The sequence below is a fragment of the Cenococcum geophilum genome, assembly GCF_001692895.1.
Source record: "Cenococcum geophilum 1.58 unplaced genomic scaffold K441scaffold_3, whole genome shotgun sequence".
Taxonomy (NCBI): Eukaryota; Fungi; Ascomycota; class Dothideomycetes; order Gloniales; family Gloniaceae; genus Cenococcum; species Cenococcum geophilum.
In genome coordinates, this window is record NW_027137561.1 from 5,542,597 (window position 1) to 5,563,759 (window position 21,163).

The following is a 21,163-nucleotide window of genomic DNA, read 5'->3' on the forward strand; positions in this document are numbered from 1 at the left end:
CTACCGCAGGTCCGTACCAATAAAATTATTGTCACCATTTCGCATACTAATTCGTGCAGGTGGTCCGACTGAGGAAATCCCTCTCGCGGCCATTAGAGGAACGCCGGGTGAGGCAGAAACCTTAGACCCAGGTAACAACTTTCCACGTACCTCTCTAAAGCATTAAAAAGCGCTAATAAGGCTTAGACTATCGAGTCCAGAATTCCAGATTCTTTAAAAAGGGAAAAGTAAAGCTTAGATCGCCCATTTAGGCAAAGACAGTAACTTACTTAGGGTATAGATGTTCGCTATCCTTTTTAGTGAACCATTGGGCAATGACACCCAACAATTAGACAACGCGAACGTCTCTACCGTGATATATAATCAACATGTGTATAGTCAAATTCGGCGCTTCGTGGTAGTACAAGAGAGGAGAGGCTTTTGCTACGCATGGTTCGTACACACATCTTAGAGTCTATCAGCATTCTGACTAGTATTAGCCCAATTTTCACATACGGAGGTCGTGCTACGACAAAGAGCGGTGTAGAGCCTTCGGAGCATGCAATCATCCACATTCAGGGCACAAGGCCAAGATCAATGCCAGGCGAGGCGACCCTAGAGAAAAAATCCATTGCGGTGGTGCCAGCGGGGAGCGGCGTAAGGTTAGCTCCTGCGTCACGAATCAATTTTGGAATCCAGCATCCCATCCAGCATAACGTCAAGGTCAAGGATCTTGGTACTGTATGTGATGAGGACATGCCTTACTTGATTGGATATTTCAGGATGGAAAAGGATAGAGAATGAACAACTGAATAACAAGACTACGCGAGGATTTCCGACGCTGGACAATGGCATCACATACGTATCTTTGTGCGAATACTCTTCCTCGGAAGTCACTCGGGTGCTTCTGAAATACGTTTCCTCTTTTTTGTCATTTTCTCTATATTTTGCCTTACATATGAACGACGGAACGACACTGTCATGCCTCTGCCCCCACTATCTCTAACGATTTCAGGGAGAATACAAGAATGTTTACGTTGTTTATGTTTTCTTAGCCGCCTTCGTTTCGATTTACTGTGTCATTATTTCATTTAGTCGCAATTAACCAATGGTTTCTAAATTGCAATATATTGACCATAGTTTACAAATCTTGACCAAACACAGCCGCGCATAGGTACTATTGCTTCTAATGACTAGTTCTGAAGTATCAAAAACCGATTCCAATGAGCACATACGGTATGCTGGCCAGAGGGATCCATCCAACGAATTCTCACTCCCCCCTGTAGTTTCGGGGTTATCCTAAGGACCATGGAGGGCCTGTAACTCTGTAAATAAACTTGATAGGAATTATTTGCAGCTTACACTGCCTAAATTCAATTTTAGTGTTGCTGCTGAGTCTTCGGTTGAAGTGTGCCGGTTGCTGTGTTTAGAGTTTCGTGAGCTTCTTTCTAGCCAGCCTAGCTGACTAACCATTTTAGCGTCATTGGCATTCCGCCGTAGAAATTCCAAAGCCTCAAATCGATAACGAGCACAAACTGAAAATTTGCGGCGAAATAACACACAATCATGAAGCGCAAGCTCAACGAAGATGATATGCCTAAAGAAGTGCCTTCTACAGCCGCCTCGAAACCTAATTTTACTTTCGACAGTTTTGGACTCGATGCCCGCGTCCTTAGAGCTATCCAGAAAGAAAAGTTCTCTACACCCACGCTAGTTCAATCGAGAGCAATTCCTCTCGCCTTGGAAGGGAAAGATATTTTAGGTATCCCCCAACCTATTTTGGTCTTTGATGCATTCTCAGACTAACAACATTCAGCTCGGTCCAAAACAGGGTCAGGCAAGACCGCTGCATACCTAATTCCCATTATCCAATCCATATTGCGAAGAAAATCCGAACCCAATTACCAGAAATGTACATCGTCACTTATACTGGTTCCGACCCGGGAACTAGCCGTGCAAGTTACCAAGACAACTGAATCGTTGGCGGTGTTTTGTGGACAGGATATACGGGTGGAGAATATGACCCGGAAGGAGGATGACAAGGTGCAACGCGCACGACTGGCAGACTTCCCAGATATCCTTGTTGCTACCCCAGGGAGAGCATCCGCCAATCTGAACAATGAAGCACTTTCTCTCAGGGACCTTGCGCACCTCGTTATTGACGAAGCGGATCTTGTTCTATCGTACGGCTACGAAGATGACCTGGAGAATATCGCTAAAACCATACCGAAAGGCGTCCAAACATTATTGATGAGTGCAACCTTGAAAACGGAGCTGGAGACACTGAAGGGACTGTTTTGCCGGGATCCAGTAATCTTAGAACTCGATAAGGAAGAGAAGGATACAGGAAGTGTCAGTCAATACGTAGTCCGATGCGCAGAGGATGAGAAATTCCTCCTGATCTATGCCATCTTCATGCTTAAGTTGATTAAGGGAAAATGCATTGTGTTCGTCGGAGATATCGACCGCTGCTACCGACTAAAGCTATTCTTGGAGCAATTTGGCATCAGGAGCTGCGTTCTCAATTCTGAGCTGCCTGTGGCGTCACGGCTGCACATTATAGAGGAGTTCAATAAGAATGTCTATGAAATCATTATTGCTACCGACGAGAATGAAGTGCTGGGCGATGAAGGACGCAAGAAGAAACGAAAGGGAGGCGATGAGGAAGGCGAAGAGGATGATCAAGTCAATGAAAAGGAGAATGAACCGAAGCAAAAGCCCGAAAATTCTGTAAAACTAGCTGCACCGACTGAAGACCGGGTGCCAAATGGGACCCAAACGGAGAAGCCATCAGAGCCGCCAAAGAAGAAACGAAAAGGATCAAGGAGGGATACGGATTACGGCGTTGCCCGTGGAATAGACTTCAAGAACGTTGCATGCGTCCTCAACTTCGATCTTCCTACAACCTCAAAATCCTACACTCATCGGATAGGGCGAACAGCACGCGCAGGAAAGACTGGCATGGCTCTCTCCTTCGTGATCCCTAAAGAGCTATATCGTAAACACAAGCCCACCAGTTTCCCCACCGCCGAACATGACGAGGATGTCCTTGCAAAAATTATCAAGCACCAAGAGAAGAAAGGCCATACTGTCCAGCCCTACCACTTCAACATGAAGCGCTTAGATGGCTTCCGTTACCGTCTAGCCGATGCTCTTAGGGCTGTGACACGGATAGCCATTCGTGAAGCGCGAGTCCGTGAGCTCAGACAAGAGCTTCTAAAGAGCGAAAAACTTAAACGTCATTTCGAAGAGAACCCATCGGACTTACATCATCTGCGGCACGATGGAGAATTAAGGGCTGCCAGAGTGCAGCCTCATCTAAGGCATGTGCCAGATTATTTATTACCTAATGGAAGCAAGAAGGATATAGCGGATGTTGGATTCGTAAGCATAGGCAAGACAAGTGATAATCGAATCCGAAAAGCAAGAATGCACAACAAGGCTCATAGGAAAGGTCACAAGGTTTCAGTAGGGAGAAATGCGGATCCATTGAAAACGTTCAATGCTAAAGGCCGCGGGAAAAAATGAAGCATAGCGATCGGTAAATGGTCTATGCAAATGGAAATATCTAGTCTGTCTTCCATTCTTTCTGCTCGGTGTCCCCTTCGATAGACAGGAGCGTGTGAAAGAGTTTTAAAAACGACGCATCATAACCGTGTGCCATTCTCAAACATGATTTGAAGTATTCGTTGTGATTCAAGTTTCATTTTTTCGTAGCCGAAATTTCGGACTATCTAGACTAATGGATAGGGTTAAAGACCCAAAGACTGTCTACAGTATGTTCGAGAATCACCAATGTCCTCTACCACCAAAGCCTACTCTGGCCACTTCATTCACCCGAAGTAGACAACAAGGAGCCCAACCTTTGCTCACGCATAGCAGTACGGACACCCCGACTGGCGGGTCCGTCGTGGTCCTACAGTGGTTCTCTAGGGAGTTCCGCAGGTGTTGCACGTATAATAGAATTTCTGCTTGACATATGCTCCATCCAGAACGATAGTCTTGAGCAAAGATGTGGAGAGCTCAGGGGTCCTCTTCACGACTTCCATGAGCTCACCTAATCTACCAGCCTCTCGCACCCCACCAATTATTCATGGATCAAATTCGATGTTTCGCCCCGGAGGAAGACACCCGTGAAAGCGTCGGTGGAGCGGTAGACCTCTTCGACAGCATCAAGGAACTCTGCAAAACCCGTGAGTTTTGTCGCTTCACTCGCAAAACGGCCAGCGACATACTGGCGGAGCGTGAAAACATCGAATTTGACCGCGGTGTTGTGAACGCGGATATGGAACTGTAGATCGGCGCGGTATGCAGCAAGGGTATTAGCTTCTTGGTCATTCTCTTTAGGTGGCAGGCTGTATTCGCTTTCGTAGAGAAAGTGCAACATGGTGCTTAGAGCCACAGGGTCAGACTCAATGAGGTCTATAACTGGTTCAGTCGACTCCTGCTAAAAGGTTAGCTCTTCTGATACTCTGAATCAAATTGTGATTGATAAGAATCATATTGGTACTGAGTGTGGCTTTGTGTGCCGAAACTCCTGGTCACTGAATCGAAGAGTGATATCCGAAAACATGCCCGAACTAAACAACCTAAAAACCTTTCAGTTGTGCTGAAGAATTAATATTACTTCAAGCTTACATGCTATTAGCAGCTCGTGAAAACTGAGACGGAGGAACCCGCCGCTCGGGATTTTGAGGAAAAATTACAGCGAGCGGAAGGAAGCTTCGAGGCGGAGGTCCACCACGCTTAGGTGGAAGCCCTCCGGACGGAGAGCCATTATGAATCTGGTTGGGCCCGGGAGTTTGTGGGGCTTTTCCCTGGTTTAGAGAAGGATTCGTTCCATTCCCATGATTGCTTCGCAGCCATGTTTCAATGTCTAAGTTTGAAAAGCTAGGCGCCGTGGTTATCAAAGAAAGAGGGCCTTGAAACCAGTGGGATGCAGGAATAAAAGCTGAGCCGAATTAAAGGCCAAAGATAAGGTGGTTTAAAGTCGCGAGCCACATGTCAAGGGATCGGTATACTTACTCGGGCCAGTGCTTTTATCAATATTCAATACTTATCGATAAGGATTCAGTATTTTTCAACAACACCATAATAACATATTATTGAATAATAATATATATATTTAAACGCTTTTTAATTTATATTTAATTCAATAACATGTTATTATGGTGTTATTAAAAAATACTGAATCCTTATCTATAAGTATATTGATAAAAGCACTGGACTCTTTTGCGAAGAACATCATCTTCAGTCGTAGTGGATCATTTTTTTGGAGGAACTTTTCAGATAAGTGTAATCCAGCCCCTGAATGAAGGAGGTACAATTCCCGGCTGGGGCAGTAAGTGTCGCCTTTGCGCAGTACTGGGATTCATCTAATGCATGATCGCCTGGACACACCATATCTGTCGGCGATGATATAAATATGGACGCTGAAGTCGAGTAGAGTCATGTGGACATAAATCTGGCAGACAATATCGAAGATTGGGAGATAGGTCTTGCTATAGAGGAACGAGAGCATAGCTTTCACAGCCCAGGATCAGTCATCTCTGAGAATGAGCTCGTCTGACTCCTACGGGATCTAGTTAGTTCTCTGCTAGATGAGATGAGTAACAAAGACGATAAGTATACCTTGAAATGCTCCTCGAGCACGCGTGAAACCCACCTCGATTGATTAGACAAAATGATCTTGTGAACTCGGAAACTCTGCGCGCCATAGTGTAGAGTTAAGTCAGAGAATGCGCTATCAATAAGAAAGCTAAAAATATGAGCCAGTCCTAAAGATATTGACTCAGGCGTAGAACTCACCGAGCCAGGCCATCGTCCGGAATTTATGTAGATGTCTGACGACGTGCTGACTTGTAACCGACTACCGGTACCCTGCATATCACTCTGACTCGCCCGCATATCACCCCGTTTCACTACCTACACCTTGACTCGCTCACCGACTCGACCACTGATTCAGTCACCGACTCGTCAATTACCCCTTATTTCCTACGCCTTCTTTATGTATATATACCACTTGATTTCCATAGATTTACAATCAAGTTGCTCGTTCAATTCCCACACACTGCAAAGCTTACATGACTAGTACTAAATGTGAGGTGACAAGCTCCGCACCACTCAGCTACGGCACAAACCTGCAAAAGGTAAGCGAGTGACTGGCTGTACAGCGTAGAAATAAGCGGCCGATATTGGCACGTGCGTAACCACCAAAAATCGACGATTGTTTGAGGAGGAGATGGACTAGAAGATAATTTAGAATATATACAAGTACTATATAAAGCGTCTACACGATTATAAAAGACGTAATGGGCAAATGACAAAGTATTAGGGTAGTAATATATCTTCAAAAATCGATTTTTGGTGGTTGCGCATGTGCCAATATCGGCCGCTTATTTCTACGCTGTACAGACTGGCAAGACGCCAGGCACGGCTGTGCGGAACAATATATAAGCGAGGTAACTTCGTCACCTGACACTAAGACTAGGAATTAAGAGATAAAATGAGGGTTTTACGACATATTATGTGAGCCTAATGAGCCACATATAAAGAAAAGCACACAACTAGCCACGGTGAATATCTTTGCATTTAACTAAGGCATGAATATATTAGGGTAGAGATATAAAGCGTGAATGGTTTTAGGCTGAGAACAAGTTAATTCTTATCTAACTATGTCTTATCTAGTATACCTTTTAGAAGAGCCCGTTATAGGAGAAGACTAAATAGGATTTAATAAATAATTAGAGCATAGCAAGCTAAGAGAGGCTATTTAGAGCTATAAAGAATAGAACTATAAAGTACTAGTTCGAAAAGTTAATAATAGGCTAAGGTATAGCATACCTAAAGCTGAGTGGCTTAAAGAGCTAGAATAAGAAGAGGAAATAAACGTATTACCAAGATTTAAAGAAAGGGATATTAAGGGATATTACGAAGCAACCACAGAACGGTACTTTATCAGGCTTGCAGATCGTTCAACGAGGTTTCAATATTGAATTGAATTGAATGCCAAGACTCAATCAATTCAATCAACTGAGAGTTCGCGGGCTTGGCAACGCATTCAATCTGGAGGTCCTGGTTGAATTGAGTTGATTGAAAAATATTTTAGTGTTCCTCACTAAAAAAGGGTTATCTGAGCATTACCCGTTATTTACACCATCATCTTTGCTTAGACGACATCTACAAATAATCGCGATAAGTACGACGATTGGCTTGCACGAGCAGGTCACCCTGAGAATGTTTACTGTACCGATACGATTACTTATTGGCAAGCTATACTGAAAGGAACTTACTATCAACGACTCGCTTGCACTAATGTCGAATCGAGCCCTGCTTGCTGGTGAAGATATACAGAATGGTATAAATAATAAAATAGTAATGAATAAGAAGAATTAATATATACCTAGACGAGAACGGTATGAGGCTAATCTTTGGCTAGCCTTAGTACCTCCTTATCCCTTAACCCGCCAACGTCCACAAATCAAGTGGTCCGTGCGGAACACCAGGATCAGAACAATGCGTATACCGTATAGATTTGATCAATACAAACTATTAACTATGCCTTCCAGTTGTACTTCCAATGATATAGACCTCGTTCAGCCGACCCAATGTATCGTTCAACCAAATCGTGTCTTAAAAAGGCCTCCCCTAGAGTCTTGGCTGTTGCCCGATTTTGAACCTCCATATCAGCTGTATATTCCTAAGCACGCCAATTTTAATGCATTGATTTGATTGGTAAATCCTTATCGATAACGTGTGGACGAATTTTGGCGGGTTAAGGGATAAGCACCTCGGGCTTTCAGCCCTCTTCCTCTTGTCGGTTCGTCTCTATACGAGGCTTTACCTATACTCTTTACCATATCGTCCTCTTACATCGACTCTCCTGTAACTCTTGCTCGGCTTGCCTGCTCCCTACCGTTTACCTGGCAATATGCCTTACAGGTAGTAAGAAGCAATTTAAGTAACGGCTAGGGCTTAGGAGGAGAATTTTTTTGCCGTCTTATTTAGGGGAACATTATATTAAGTTTTCTAAACAAGGTCTATATCAACCCTAGCACGATTAGAAGACATGAACATTATATTAAGTTTTCTAAACAAGGTCTATATCAACCCTAGCACGATTAGAAGACATGGTGGTGGTGTACGGTGTTCCCGCACGGACCACTGTTCTGTGGACCCTGACGTTGCAAACGGGTTTTCTGACACACGCATGACGTAACGGTCTCCGCATATAGATCCCGAGGGTTTGGTACATACGGGTAAACCTATTTGGAGCTACTTTGTGAGATGGAGGCCTCATTGGGTGGTAATAGTAGGAAGTGCGAAAGCACATGGTAGACTTGAGCTGAGGACTGATCAAAAAGATGCCATTCAGGAAGTAGACGCAGCTGTCGAACGGAGCAGTCAAGAAGGAGAACTCTATCGAATTAATGTAGGCTGTTGAGCCTCAATATAGTGAAATAGCCGAGACACCCCTAATCTATAGGAAACAGGACGACGATCGCAATTAGCGCGTCTTTCGACAGCAGCCGAGAACAAGCTCACAGAGTTGCAACGCTACACCACCCTGGCGCATCCGGTTGAAAGCGCGTGTTGATCACGCTCATCAAAATGGGTAGATTTATACCTAAAAAAAACGTTAAAAAAACGTTAAAATGGCCGTGCGTATTACTTTAAAAGGTATAAACTCTGCCGTTTGATCACCAAGATCAACACGCGCTTTCGGCCGGATGCGCCAGGGTGGTGTAAATACTAAAGAGGAAAACTCTGGCAGGTACAGCATGACTAATCACGGGAGGCTCGAAACACCAACAGGGCCTTGAGGTGGAGGGGGAAGTCGCTGGCTTGTGGGGGAGTCGATGTTCAGGCTAGCCAGATTGCATCTGCTGCGTAATAATTGGTTCTGGCCCAATGGCTTGAATAAGCACCCCTCTACCCCGCGTCTGACAAGGGTTGACCGGCCCCATCAAACGAGGCGAAACCCCGCCGATTGCCATTCACTTCAACATATTAACGACCTAGTACCGACCACCAAGGTCGTCTGTGTTGCACCTCACTTGTTCCTCTACAACAATTCTCAAAAATCAAGCATTCTACAACAACTCAAACACCATGACTGCTCACACGGCCGACGGCAAGAAAAACGGTGATCTCTATCGAGACTACATTGACGATCGTAATGCCAAGTCTCAGGACACTCTCTACTGCACCAGTAACGGCGCCCCATACCCCCATCCTTATGAGACTCAGCGAGTTGGCGAGAATGGCCCACTCTTGCTCCAAGACTTCCACTTAATCGACTTGCTGTCTCACTTCGATAGGGAGAGAATCCCAGAGCGCGTCGTCCATGCCAAGGGCAGTGGAGCTCATGGCTACTACAAGACCACTGATCCTTTGGATGACCTTTGTCTGGCGGACATCTTCCAAGCCGGAAAGAGCTGTCCGATCACTATTCGCTTCTCCACCGTCGGAGGCGAGTCTGGTTCTCACGACTGTGCGCGCGATCCTCGAGGGTTTGCTGTTAAGTTTCGAACTGATGAAGGCAACTGGGACATGGTTGCCAACAACACCCCGGTCTTCTTCCTGAGAGACCCGGCTAAATTCCCACACTTCATTCACACGCAGAAGCGCCATCCCGCCACCAACCTAAGCGGTGGGGACGATTCAACCATGTTTTGGGACTACCTTTCCCAGAACCCTGAGTCGATCCACCAGGTTATGGTCCTCATGGGTGACCGTGGTATTCCCGATGGCTATCGCTTCATGCACGGGTATAGCGGACACACAATGAAGCTGGTTAATAAGAGTGGAAATTGGGTATACTGCCAGTTCCATATGAAGTCAAAGCAAGGGACTAAGTTCATCACTCAAGCCGAATCGGCCTCCAAATCTCCGGACCATTCTCAGAAGGATCTTTACTATGCCATTGAGAGAGGGGAATACCCTGGTTGGGATCTCTGTGTCCAGACCATGACCCCGAAGGAGGCTGAGGATTTGTGGGAGAAGGAAAAGACCAATGTCTTTGACTTGACGCATGTATGGCCCCAGAAGCAGTTCCCTCTCCGTAAGGTTGGAGAGTTCTTCCTCAATGAGAACGTAAAGAACTACTTCGCCGAGATTGAACAAGTCACATTCAATCCGTCACACATGGTGCCGGGCATTGAGCCTTCCGCAGACCCTGTTTTACAAAGCCGTCTCTTCTCCTACCCCGACACTCACCGTCACCGCGTTGGCACAAACTACCAACAACTTCCAGCCAATGCACCTCGCGTACCCTACCGGATGGCGAATTTCCAGCGGGCCGGAAACATGGCTTTCTATAACCAGGGAGCGCGTCCAAACTATCTTTCTTCGATCGATCCAATTTCTTTCAGGAATCGCTCTGTTGACCTCAACAAGACCCACGGTCACTTCACTGGCGAGGCTATTACCTTCCTGTCTGAGATCAGGCCAGAGGATTTCCGGTTCCCGCGCACTCTATGGGAGAAGGTCTTTGATGATGGAGCCAAGGAGCGTTTCATCGGTAATGTGTCTGGTCACATGTCCACCTGCACGGACAAGGAGATTATCAAGCGGCAGATAGGTATCTTCCGTGAGGTTTCCGAAGATCTCGCTTCTCGTCTTGAGAAGGCCACTGGCGTAAAGGGATACCCGGGCATCTCCGGTCTCCGCTTCAACGGTACTCACAACGGCATGGCGAAGGATAAGAGCCTGAGGGCAGCGAACGGTATGACGATCAAGGTGGGATTTAGTGCCACGGACAACAATGGCGCACCTACGAGCGGCACGCACAAGTTTGCGGACGGCGTTTGAGAGGAGCAAAATCAGTTGAGGAGCTGAGAAAACTGGATGGAATAGAAGATGCTGAGAGACTGGAAAATACCATTACAGACTATGACTAGGCACGAGATTGCTCTGAAGATAGCTTCCACTGGAACTTGAAATAATGTTCAATGAGAATCAATTATGCATTCAACTGCTATGAACATGCACCTACCTTAACCTCACCGCGACAATCTTGAAGTGCAAAGCTAATCGCAGTCTGATTTGGGAAATGAAGAGTGACGAAAATCTTCTTCCAGCCGCAGCGCTTAGCTCATCCGGTCAGATGCCGACCCCCAATGCCAAGGCCGCACTGCACGGTCGTCAAATCATACCTTCTCCGCTTGGGGCCTTCACTTCAACCCATGAAAGCCGCGTCGAAACTCGACAACATCGCCTTCAACACTCACCCTCACTCCCAGAGCCAGACTTTAGTCCAGTTAGCATCATGCTGCGTTTGTTCGTGCCTTCCCTTCCTTTGGTCGCTTTCAAGCCCTTCGTGGTGAATCCCGAAGGCCTAAGCCGCCATAAAGGCACCTGTGGTCTTTGTAAGCGACCGTAGCAAAGTACGGCCACCGGCTAATTCAGGTCGCGCGTGTGCCTCTGCGCCCACCTTGAGACTCGATTGAGATTCTATTGAACCCTCCTGTTCCCTTACTTGCTCTACAACGATTGCATCCCTCCGGAACGACGACACCGCCATCGCAGCTCTCATATCATGCTTCCAGCATCTCAGGACTCACCTATCTGCCGGTCAATCCACCTAACCGCCGTCCTTTGAAGCTTGGAGAAGCTTTTGTCCCGCGAACTCCGCACTGGTCAGTCACTCCTCATCCGCGAAGAACCTGACTTCCTTGGATCAGTTTTCTTGTAATCGCTCGGAAAACTAAAATCAGCGTCGTTTCCCAAGATTTCTCGCCCTACTCCTCATTTTTCACAATGTCGCCGCGTCGCTCATCGCGGGCTCGCACCACGCAGCCACCGCCCAGCGTTCCAACTCACAGCAACTCCTCGTCCTCAGTGTCATCAGGCCGCACCGATCGAGCCACCAGATCTAATAATAAGCAACCCTCTCCTCAAAAATCGTCAACACCACATTCTCTCTCCTCTGAGGAGGTTGAGGATTTGGCTCGCAACCCACAGAGCGAGCCGCCACAGACTCGGCGCAGGACACGCGAACAAGACAATGACGAAGACGATTCCACAAAACTCGACGACGAGCTCGACGATGAAATTGGAGAAGAAGAGGAAATAACCAGATGTGTCTGTGGACAGCAAGAATACCCGGGTCCTCCTTCGGATGCCGGCAAGTCCAAAGACGGCCAATTATCTTCTTCGTTAGCTGAGTCTGACATACAAGCCGATGAAGCAGGTGGTTTGTTTATTCAATGCGATATTTGCAAAGTTTGGCAGCACGGTGGATGCGTCGGCATCATGGACGAAGCAGCGAGTCCTGAGGAATACTTTTGCGAAGAGTGCAGGAAGGATCTACACAAACTCATGACAAGTCCTCGAGGGTAAGTGGACCACATCAATCTATCCCATCGAATTATAAAATGAGCCTGAAGGCTGCTCGTTAGACAGGCCGGAACACCTACCAGCGCCTTCACCATTCAAACTTGAACCCCTCCCCTGTGAGGTTTCCGTACCTTCAAGAAGTCTTTGGCATTGCAATCTGTAAGATGTTTTGCTTACTTATATACGATTCACAGACAACGGTACTCTCGCTATTTACCCGTCTTCGACCAAAACCACTCCAAAGTCTTGAGAAAGACATCAGTCTCCAAAGACTCTGACAACAAGTCGTCAAAAGATAAAGAGAAGTCTTCAAGGGCCAGTGTAGAGTCGTTCACCAAACGGCGATCCACAATGAACAGTCGGGCAGCTTATGATGAAGATGAGGTGCTGCGGAAAGTACTAGAAGAGAGTAAGAGTGAGGGCGGTGCTGGGACCACAGACAATGGCACTAGGGAAAAGAGAAGCCGTGACGATAGCGAAGAGTGAGTGCACTATTACTTGCTTCTAGAGATTCTACTTGCTATTTTGGCGGAATGATGTAAAGATCTCTATTGATGCTGAGTTTTGTAGGGTGAAGCAAGAACCGAAGCGACAACGCACTAGATCGAGGTCTCGTACATCTTCCCCCACTATTGAATCCGAGGACGAGGCTCAACCTACGAAGAATAACACAAATAATGGAAGGCAGAAGCCGCGCGGCGCAGCGGCAAGAAGTCAACGCGAGAAGGAACTCCGTGAGCGTGAGAAGGAGCGTGAGAAAGAACGGGCAGAAGCGGCAGGTAGACGAAAGGGGCGAGTAGAACGAAGACGAGCCGATGGTATGTAGAAATCCACGTAATTGTGCGAGATCATCTGACACATGAATTTAGATCTAGATATTGTAGACCAAACGCCCGTTGATGAGAGTGTCATTCAAGCCTCAGCTTCAGAATCAGTACCTCCCGATACCCCCTCCACTGCACCACAACCAGTACCTACCCACAAAAAGTCTGGCCGGCCGCCACAGAAACGGACTGGAAGGCTGGGTCGTAACCAGTATACACGCGACCTCCCTACACCAACAAATAATGGAGCCTCGCCAGGTCGCCTTAACAACGATAACTCTCCACATTCACCGCAGAGCCATGTCGCAAATGGGACGGGCAACGGACACGAGAGTAGCGATGGAACTGCAGGAGGCAAACATGGTAAAACCAAGAATTGGCGGCTGGAGAAGATGTCATGGAATGATATACGGAGACCAGCTGGGATAATGCAGAATTACATCACACAACGGCAGGTAGAGCTTGCTGGGGAGAAAAGCGCCGTTCCGACAATGCAAGCCATCGCAACGGTCAATGGCAACAGCGGGAGCGGGAAGGAAACAAACGAGGAAGACGTGGGCGACGTGGAAGGTTTCAGAAAGCTCAGTACACTGCAGATGATGGACGATCTGAGCCGGGAGCTCGTGCATTGGCAGAGAATGGTTACTGAACAGAGTGAGAAATGAGGGAAGCAACCCATTTTCGGTGAAGCCTTATAACACAACCTTAATGTGGGGTTTATTAGCTAAACTCCTAGCATATGCGTTACTCGCGGAAACGCACTTGGACATTTTAGCATGAAACTTGGGATTAATGGAGCACTAGACGAGGAAAGGCGTTTCTGCATGCTGGTTTAGCTTTGAGGAAGTGGTTTTAGGAACGCTGGGATACCCTCCGCTTCATATTCGCCGTGGCCTGGTATGGATCGGTGGACAATATGGCGATTTCTTAGCTGCATGTCGTCTCATGTATGTAAATGAGTAGCTTTTGGCACCTGGGCTGCCATAGGTAGATTCAAAAAAAGTTTAGTTGAAAGAGAAAACTCGGTCAGGCTACTATTGAACACGATGTAGTTCTCAGACTCTATGCGTTGTTGTGATACCGCCTCGCAAGGGTACTTTACGGAGGCTTATGGAATATTTCTCATATAGGATAAATAGACTTTACTTTTCTTCTATTTTTTTGGAAATAGAACAGCCTCAGAAGCTCTTGATTATACCACCCTGTAATTAGGAGGCAGATGGCAAGAAGTGCTCCGCCACTAAGACTCGTGGCTAAGCCTGAGCCTGAGCCTTGGGAACCTCTCAATCCCAGATAAACATCTCTTCAATCCCATTCATCACTTCGTGGTCATTTATTTACGGTGGAATTATTTTTGAATTTAATCTTGTTACAAAGGGTGCGGCTCGTATTATCCCTTAACCTGTCAACTTGGGCACGCAGGTTATCGATAAGAGTCCACCAATCAGATCGGTAGGATTCGGTAGCCGTGCTCAGGAATACACAATTCGGGGAGTGGCCAAGGCTTCTGGGGGGTTTTTTTNGCCGTCTTATTTGGGGGAATCTTATACTGAGTCTTCTGAACAAGATCTACATCAATTCTAGCGTGATTAGAAGGCATGGTGGTGGTATATTTGATGGTTTAATTCTACGCGTTGTTCTNATTCNNGTGTTCGCGCACGGGCCTTCCACTCTGCTCGCCCTGACGGGTCAAGGGATAATCAAACGACCACCAAAATCCACGTTTTCGCTGCGCAGCAACCACGCCGCAGTAATAATTTTTCTAGCCACTTGGAACCTTACGAAGACGCGTCCGCAAGGACACCTAGCACTTCAGGAATTAATTTTCTTGTCGTGGTGTTGTAATGCGCCCATAGAAAAGTGTCGATTTGGGGTGATTTTGGTGTTCCTAGCCTCGCTTAGCCGCTTTAGATTTGATTATCCTCCGAGCCTCGCCCTTTGTATGACTTAACTAAATCTTCGTAGGTTTCATGGTTGGCCCGTTAAGCATTACAACCAACATCATTGCAGTGGTTCAGACCACCAGCAAGGTCATCTCCATATACTACGATTATCGCTGTGGCCTGAAAAATGTCCCAAAAGGTTTGCAGCAGCTTACAGACGAGATTGTTAGTTTACGAGATGTCTTGGAGCGACTGATGAAAGTCGTAGATGAAGCGCCTCTAGGGAAAAGCACGTTTCTTGCCACGGAGCAGCTTACGAAAAATGACGGTCCACTCGCGCAGTGTCGTATGGAAATGGAAGAGCTGGAGAAAAAGCTTAAGCCGGCAAAAGGTTTCATGGCTCTGGATCAGGTGTTAAAGTGGCCGCTAAGAGAGTCGCATGTCGCCAAGCGACTTGCGAAACTAAATAGGTTCAAGCCTACATTGATAGTATCCTTAACGGCAAACGTGGGTGGAACTTATCATAGAACTTGGCCCAATTAATGCTCACCTCATAACATAGGACAATTTCCCTTGCTATTCAAGAGGGGACAGAGAGGATTGAGCAGCAAACCGAAGCTCTTGGTAGAAGTATCAAAGCACTCAAGTTTCATAAGCTTACAGGCACAAATCCGCATAAGATCTCACTGATCTACCTCCGGTAGGGGAGGAATACATTGAGATAGTCGACTGGCTGCACGCACCAGATCCTTTGGCTAGTCATCATTCTGTGCTGAAGAAGAGAGATCGGGCCACAAATCGCCCGGTTACACAAGTAGCCGATATTTAGAATGGAAGCAAAATGGTGAATCGAAGCTCTCTGGATTGATGGAATACGTACGCTTGACCCAGCCTTTCTGAGCGTATACACTAACCACTTGATAAAGCGAGCATTGGGAGAACTGTACTTTGGTATGTTTCCTAGTAGTTCTTTGGGTTTTACATTTTTCTGACTTCCGAAGCACCCGTATTATTGAAGATATTGCTTCGAGTGCTCAAGCCGATGACTCGTCAGCTTTACTTTTCTCTTACTTCGATTTTGCAGACGCACCCACACACACTCAAGAAAGTTATTTAGGATCCCTAGCGTTACAACTAGCAAAAGAGTCTCCCAAGGTGCTTCAGATCTTGCAAAAGTTTTATTCATCTCAGAAATGGAGCTTTCTGCTTGTTGCACCGCATGATGAGGCTCTGCTCCTTGTACTCAAAGACATGGCTCGTGGATTTCTACAAATTCATATCACTGCTGATGCTCTCGATGAGTGCCCCAATCTCGAGCCAGTCTTAACATCTACATGGCTGATGTCCGAATGGTCCTTGAAGAGCATCAAGTTCTTGATACTCAGTCGCCGAGAAAGAGTTATTGAACAACATATGGACGAGATCTCGCCATATCGAATTCAGTGCGAGCGAGAAATAGTGGATGCCGATATTTCTCTATATGTGCAGAATCGGCTACACACTACCTTGCCCTTCAAAAGGTAGCCGAGCGAGCTGCAGAAGGAAGTACTGGACATGATACTTGTTGCTGCTCAGGGGATGTAAGTGTCCTTATTCTCCGGACCCATTTATCTCTCTAAGACCCGCATGTAGATTTCGACGGGTAGAATGCCAACTAAACGCGCCGCGGAAATGCTTGAAACCATCAGCCGTAAAAAAAGCATTGAGCACGCTGCCTAAATCCTTAGATGGCACATCTCCGCATCATAACGCAAATAGACGAATCATATAGGGAAGATGCTTTTCGAATTTTGCAGTGACTAGCCTATTCAGTCCGTCCATTGTCCCTTTCTGAAATTGGGGAGGTTCTCGCCATCGAATGGGATGACCCTTGTTTTAGCCCGGAATCCCGTCTTACAGATCCTCGAGACATTCTGACCATATGCTCGGGTCTTATCCCCATCTCGCTTCCAGCAGACTCAAGCCAGGATCCAAACTCGATCATTGTGAAGCAAGCACATGCCTCGGTAAAGGACTGCTTAATTTCGGGGCGCACAACTCTGGCAGGATATCCTGAACTTGCTATCGACGAATCGCTTGCACACGGGTGAATTGCCTAAGGCTGCCTGGTATACTTGCTATTCTTTAGTAACTATGAGGAATGCCAAATCGAGGTAGAACACACTACCAGGACCGGATATTTCAAACCAATGTGATACATGAATCACCGTTAGCATCATATGCAGCGCAATATTGGGGTTCACATGCACGTGCCGCTAAGCCTTCTGATACACTCACAAGGCTCGGTCTAGAGCTCCTACAGTTGGATGGATTAGGCTACGAAATCTATTGCTGGCTTCACAATGCCGACAGGCCGTGGAGCAGCCCTAACATGGTGCGTTCACACATTCAGATGGATAGGAAAAGCTTGACTGCGATGTAACATCCGAGATGTCTTTCAGGAATGAGTTAGAATTAACCAACGCAGTCCGCGCAGGGAATAGTAGTCTGGTCCGACAAATCTTAGTCGAAAACCGTCTCAATCCTAAGATCGAGAACCAGACAAAACTCTCTGCACTCACTGAAGCAGCTAGGGAAGGCCATGACTCCATCGTGAAACTACTCCTCCAGCACCGCCATGTAAAATTTTTGCTCTACGAAGTATTCTCCAATTTCACTTCCAGCACATCTCTTCCGACCCCGACTTTCTCAATCATGCTTAACACGGCCTCGCAGTTCTCCTCGGTTAGGACGGTTGAGGCCGGGAAGATCTTGCTATCCCGTCCGGCACTGCTCCAGTGTACCTTCATTTCTACAATGCTCTCCTTGGACTCCTCATCCTTCTTCTTGTACTTAGACATGAATTCCGAGCAGTTGGGCGATGCGGAGGATGCGGCGCCAGTGATGGCTTTGTTGAGGGTTTTGAGAGGCGTAGAGGGCGTTACCATGATGATTTCATGGCGAGTAGCACCATTTAGGGTGAAGAGGAGGGGAAAGGTGGACATAGTTGCGCGATGTATTAGCTAAAATTGTTGTAATCAAAGCTACCCATAATTAGCGATAGGACCGAATAGGATTCAGATGGAAGTGTCCTACCTATTGTTAACTCGCTTTCTCGTTAATGCACGTCAAATGTGTATATTGGAGCTGTATGTGAGGGTTTCCGGCTGCTCATACTGGAGCAGGTGGCTGTCAGGTTTATGTTGCGCGTAAAGCCTACGTCACTGCGCGTCTGGCTTCAACACCAAACCCTGGTTTTTTGCGAGCTTGGATGATCGACGTTGACGGTTTGGCGCACGGGTGGCTAAGCTGAGACCACGCTCTCCGCCCTATGGAGAATTGTACACTTCAAGAGGACTGTGCGTTCCTGCATGCTAGTCGCTTGGCCATTAGTAGCATTATGGTGGATTAATGTCATTGGAGATTCTATTTCCTTAGACCTCTTTGTAATCTCTCCGTGCAGCTAAGTAAGGAGCATAAAATTTAGTGTTGACCTCTGTATTCTTTGTTTCGGAGAAAACAATGTATTGTTGAAGTTGCAGCTGGCTATTTTAGGTCTTTGTTACATTCTCCAAATTAATGATTCCGAGTCCATCACAGGTTCCGGGTCTGTCGTAAATATGACTTCGTTGTGTATACTCGCAACGAACGATTCGTGGCATTGTGCGGAAGTCAGCCTACAGTATATAAGTTATCAATTCTACTGGTTATTTAGTCTTATTGCAACTCAATCAGCCTACTAAGCTTCACCTTTTGCATACAAACCTTAACAGAACTCTGGTAGTTTTACACTAGTACTGTAAGCAAAATTCGAAGTACTACTAACACAAGATAAGTACCACCACAACTCTCCGTACTAACAACGCAAAAATGTGCGTCTTTGGTGCTCAATTTTTCATGTGCGGTCACTTCGAGCTGCTCACTGACGCAATTCATACGGTCTTGTGTGGAAGAGCCTTGAGCGTCAACATGGTCCAATATAGGGATAAAGCACCGGCCGTGTGCTGGCCACTTCCAGAAGAGTTCGAGCAATACGTCGGCGAGCACATCGAGTACTACGTCTTCATGCAAGGCGCGTGCTCTGATCCGGGCTGCAGATTGCTGGAGTCCAATGTTAGACAGCAGACAGACTCGAGGGGCCGGTATGAATTTAGACACTGGGATCTGGTGAACGATGTGTTTGGGATCATCCGTAAGTACGGGAATCAGGCGAAGGGAGCGATTCAGTCCATGCTGGCGAAACCTGACATGATCATGAAGATCCAGCATCCCGTCATCAGTCGCTTTTTTAATGAAGATATTCCCTGGGATCTCAAGCTCCGGCATCTCTTGCCCAAACTTGTTGAAGCAGACCAATTAGCGGGACGACTGATGGTGTTCTTGGACAACGACGCACCTCGGTGCTTTTTCCATAATACCATCGACTTCATTATCTGGACTCTTGAAGGAGTGAAGAGCAAAGTCAACATGCTGCATGAGCTACTTTGGCTGCTTCGAGAACCGGAATTGGACCATGTTAGCGTCGCTGAAATTGGCTCACGCTTTGAGTACTTCCCTCCGTCGGAGGCTTTATCGACGTCCTCATCCCTCCCGACATCGCGCGAAGTATCTGAACTGGATCCTGCAGACTACCGTTCGCCGGTTCTGCCTTCGACTGACAGTCGGTCTTCCTCCCCCACGCTGCCAACTTCGCGCACGGTCTCCGAATTCGACCCTGAAGACTACCTCTCGCCAGCTTTGCCTCGAGATGACAATCAAAACGCTCTCTTTCGGCATATCGAAATGATTAATGCTCTTGACGCTAGGCCTTCGAGGCAGGCTCCAGAGGCTCCCAAAGAGGAGCTAATGGAGCGTTGGCTGGGCCAGCAACTACAAGAGGAAGCGGGCTCGGAACCATAGAACGCCTGCACACCAGGCCGATATCACAATCCCAGCCTCGCAATAAAGACAGCCGCGGAAGAACACAGCTTGCCCAATTCAAGCATGGCTAAGAAAGTTGCATTTTTTGGCCCTGACAAGACGCCCAGTCAGCTCTCTGACCCAGATCCCCTCACGCGAAGGGAGCGAGAGCGGCTGTTTGAATTTAACTTTGAGTTCCTGCCTTCCGGAACGTCGAGCCATGCGCGCGATTTGCCGCCAATATCGCCAACGGACGTTTTACAGAATGCTATGTTCTATGAAACTGGCATTGACCAAGGTGATTCAGGAGGATCTTCGCAGAGACGACCCCTCCGAAGAGGGCGAATTCCGGATGCCGTGTGTCAGCCGCCATGGGCGTGAGTGGCCTGTTCGCGTTACCTGGAACTGCATTCGCACCTAGGGCTGGGACGAGCGGTTCTGCACCACGAAGCCTGACGAAATTAAGCAGGAGTCTCTCACCCAGAGCCGTTCCCCGAAGACGGAGATATGCAGGAAGCTCCTAACCAGGCAATGCAGGATGCGCCTCTCCCCGAGTCTGACTATTTGACGACACGGAATGGGTCCTACAAACGCCCTGCCTTTTATCCAACGGTCCGCAATGTCAGGCCACGTGCCAATGCTCAGGATAATTAGCGAACGCGTAAACTCACCTGCATCCTGGACACGTAAGAGTATGACGATGACCTTCCCTTGCCCCAGTCCTCTACCAAAGAGGATAATCAGGAAGACCCTGAGAAGGGTATTCCACTACCACCTCTCGCCGAGGGCTCACGAAAAAGGCCAAGGCGTTACCCCCAACTGACAATTCGCAATGGTTGGCGCCGCACTGACGACAGCAACGTGATAAAGTATTCGTGCAACTTACGGCTGAGAAGAGTAAGTAATTACCGTGAAAAAGTGGAAATTCCGCGCTTCTAGTTCACACCCAGTTGGTGGGACTAAGGCTAACGGGTCAGGTAAGTAAGCTAGCGAGTGTTTGGAGCTAGGTGAGTCGTTCCTTTCTGATATCTGAATTTCTTTGATATTTAGAGTTTTGGGAGTTTAAAAGTTTGGATTTAGCCTCTTTGGGGAAGGGTAAGTGACCCTACCGCACTAGTTATGGCAGTAAAGATGGTCAGAAAATTGAAAAAAAAGGGGAGGTCAGTCTCAAGGGGCGATTTCGTCTGATTATAAAACTTAACTATAAGTAATAGTTAAGTGACTTTGAAAGATTTGTGATACAATTGAATGCACATGGTA

At 47.1% G+C, this 21,163-nt stretch overlaps 11 protein-coding genes across 11 annotated transcripts; 8 read left to right on the top strand and 3 right to left on the bottom strand.

Moving 5' to 3' along the window:
- Positions 1-188: 188 nt before the first annotated feature.
- On the top strand, positions 189-783 carry K441DRAFT_536501 (uncharacterized protein; the record flags this gene model as incomplete). The annotated part of the gene is made up of 3 exons (XM_067642420.1): positions 189-227; positions 281-432; positions 480-783. Coding segments are annotated over 3 exons (495 nt in total), but the record flags the coding sequence as incomplete, so codon positions are not given.
- Positions 784-1,504: 721 nt separating this feature from the next.
- Positions 1,505-3,751, top strand: K441DRAFT_627261 (putative ATP dependent RNA helicase). The gene is made up of 2 exons (XM_067646164.1): positions 1,505-1,741; positions 1,796-3,751. The coding sequence occupies exons 1-2, from the start codon at positions 1,546-1,548 to the stop codon at positions 3,505-3,507; spliced, it is 1,908 nt and encodes a 635-aa protein (XP_067509564.1). The 5' UTR covers positions 1,505-1,545; the 3' UTR covers positions 3,508-3,751.
- A 302-nt stretch (positions 3,752-4,053) lies between these two features.
- On the bottom strand, positions 4,054-4,744 carry K441DRAFT_167405 (uncharacterized protein). Its single transcript, XM_067640296.1, has 4 exons — positions 4,618-4,744; positions 4,490-4,568; positions 4,215-4,423; positions 4,054-4,161 (listed from the first exon to the last, which is right to left on the bottom strand). Coding segments are annotated over exons 1-4 (300 nt in total). The 5' UTR covers positions 4,620-4,744; the 3' UTR covers positions 4,054-4,151.
- A 4,227-nt stretch (positions 4,745-8,971) lies between these two features.
- Positions 8,972-10,938, top strand: K441DRAFT_652442 (catalase-domain-containing protein). Its single transcript, XM_067647366.1, has one exon. It carries the CDS (start codon positions 9,091-9,093, stop codon positions 10,789-10,791), a length of 1,701 nt encoding a protein of 566 aa, XP_067509566.1. The 5' UTR covers positions 8,972-9,090; the 3' UTR covers positions 10,792-10,938.
- Positions 10,939-11,569: 631 nt separating this feature from the next.
- K441DRAFT_652444 (uncharacterized protein) lies at positions 11,570-13,829 on the top strand. Its single transcript, XM_067647367.1, has 4 exons — positions 11,570-12,317; positions 12,513-12,800; positions 12,889-13,136; positions 13,188-13,829. Exons 1-4 carry the CDS (start codon positions 11,740-11,742, stop codon positions 13,805-13,807), a joined length of 1,734 nt encoding a protein of 577 aa, XP_067509567.1. The 5' UTR covers positions 11,570-11,739; the 3' UTR covers positions 13,808-13,829.
- A 734-nt stretch (positions 13,830-14,563) lies between these two features.
- K441DRAFT_652445 (uncharacterized protein) lies at positions 14,564-14,841 on the bottom strand. The gene has a single exon (XM_067647368.1). The coding sequence runs from the start codon at positions 14,740-14,742 to the stop codon at positions 14,587-14,589; it is 156 nt and encodes a 51-aa protein (XP_067509568.1). The 5' UTR covers positions 14,743-14,841; the 3' UTR covers positions 14,564-14,586.
- A 57-nt stretch (positions 14,842-14,898) lies between these two features.
- Positions 14,899-15,807, top strand: K441DRAFT_167519 (uncharacterized protein). The gene is made up of 2 exons (XM_067640297.1): positions 14,899-15,532; positions 15,588-15,807. The coding sequence occupies exons 1-2, from the start codon at positions 15,113-15,115 to the stop codon at positions 15,627-15,629; spliced, it is 462 nt and encodes a 153-aa protein (XP_067509569.1). The 5' UTR covers positions 14,899-15,112; the 3' UTR covers positions 15,630-15,807.
- K441DRAFT_725738 (uncharacterized protein) lies at positions 15,808-17,082 on the top strand. The gene is made up of 3 exons (XM_067654130.1): positions 15,808-15,976; positions 16,027-16,545; positions 16,601-17,082. The coding sequence occupies exons 2-3, from the start codon at positions 16,277-16,279 to the stop codon at positions 16,794-16,796; spliced, it is 465 nt and encodes a 154-aa protein (XP_067509570.1). The 5' UTR covers positions 15,808-15,976; positions 16,027-16,276; the 3' UTR covers positions 16,797-17,082.
- On the top strand, positions 16,831-17,115 carry K441DRAFT_536983 (uncharacterized protein; the record flags this gene model as incomplete). Its single annotated transcript, XM_067642448.1, has 1 exon — positions 16,831-17,115. A coding segment is annotated over one exon (285 nt), but the record flags the coding sequence as incomplete, so codon positions are not given.
- A 193-nt stretch (positions 17,116-17,308) lies between these two features.
- Positions 17,309-18,269, bottom strand: K441DRAFT_692772 (uncharacterized protein). The gene is made up of 2 exons (XM_067652591.1): positions 18,101-18,269; positions 17,309-18,048 (listed from the first exon to the last, which is right to left on the bottom strand). Exon 2 carries the CDS (start codon positions 18,007-18,009, stop codon positions 17,659-17,661), a length of 351 nt encoding a protein of 116 aa, XP_067509572.1. The 5' UTR covers positions 18,010-18,048; positions 18,101-18,269; the 3' UTR covers positions 17,309-17,658.
- A 605-nt stretch (positions 18,270-18,874) lies between these two features.
- On the top strand, positions 18,875-19,903 carry K441DRAFT_673516 (uncharacterized protein; the record flags this gene model as incomplete). Its single annotated transcript, XM_067650656.1, has 1 exon — positions 18,875-19,903. The coding sequence occupies one exon, from the start codon at positions 18,875-18,877 to the stop codon at positions 19,901-19,903; it is 1,029 nt and encodes a 342-aa protein (XP_067509573.1).
- Positions 19,904-21,163: the final 1,260 nt, after the last annotated feature.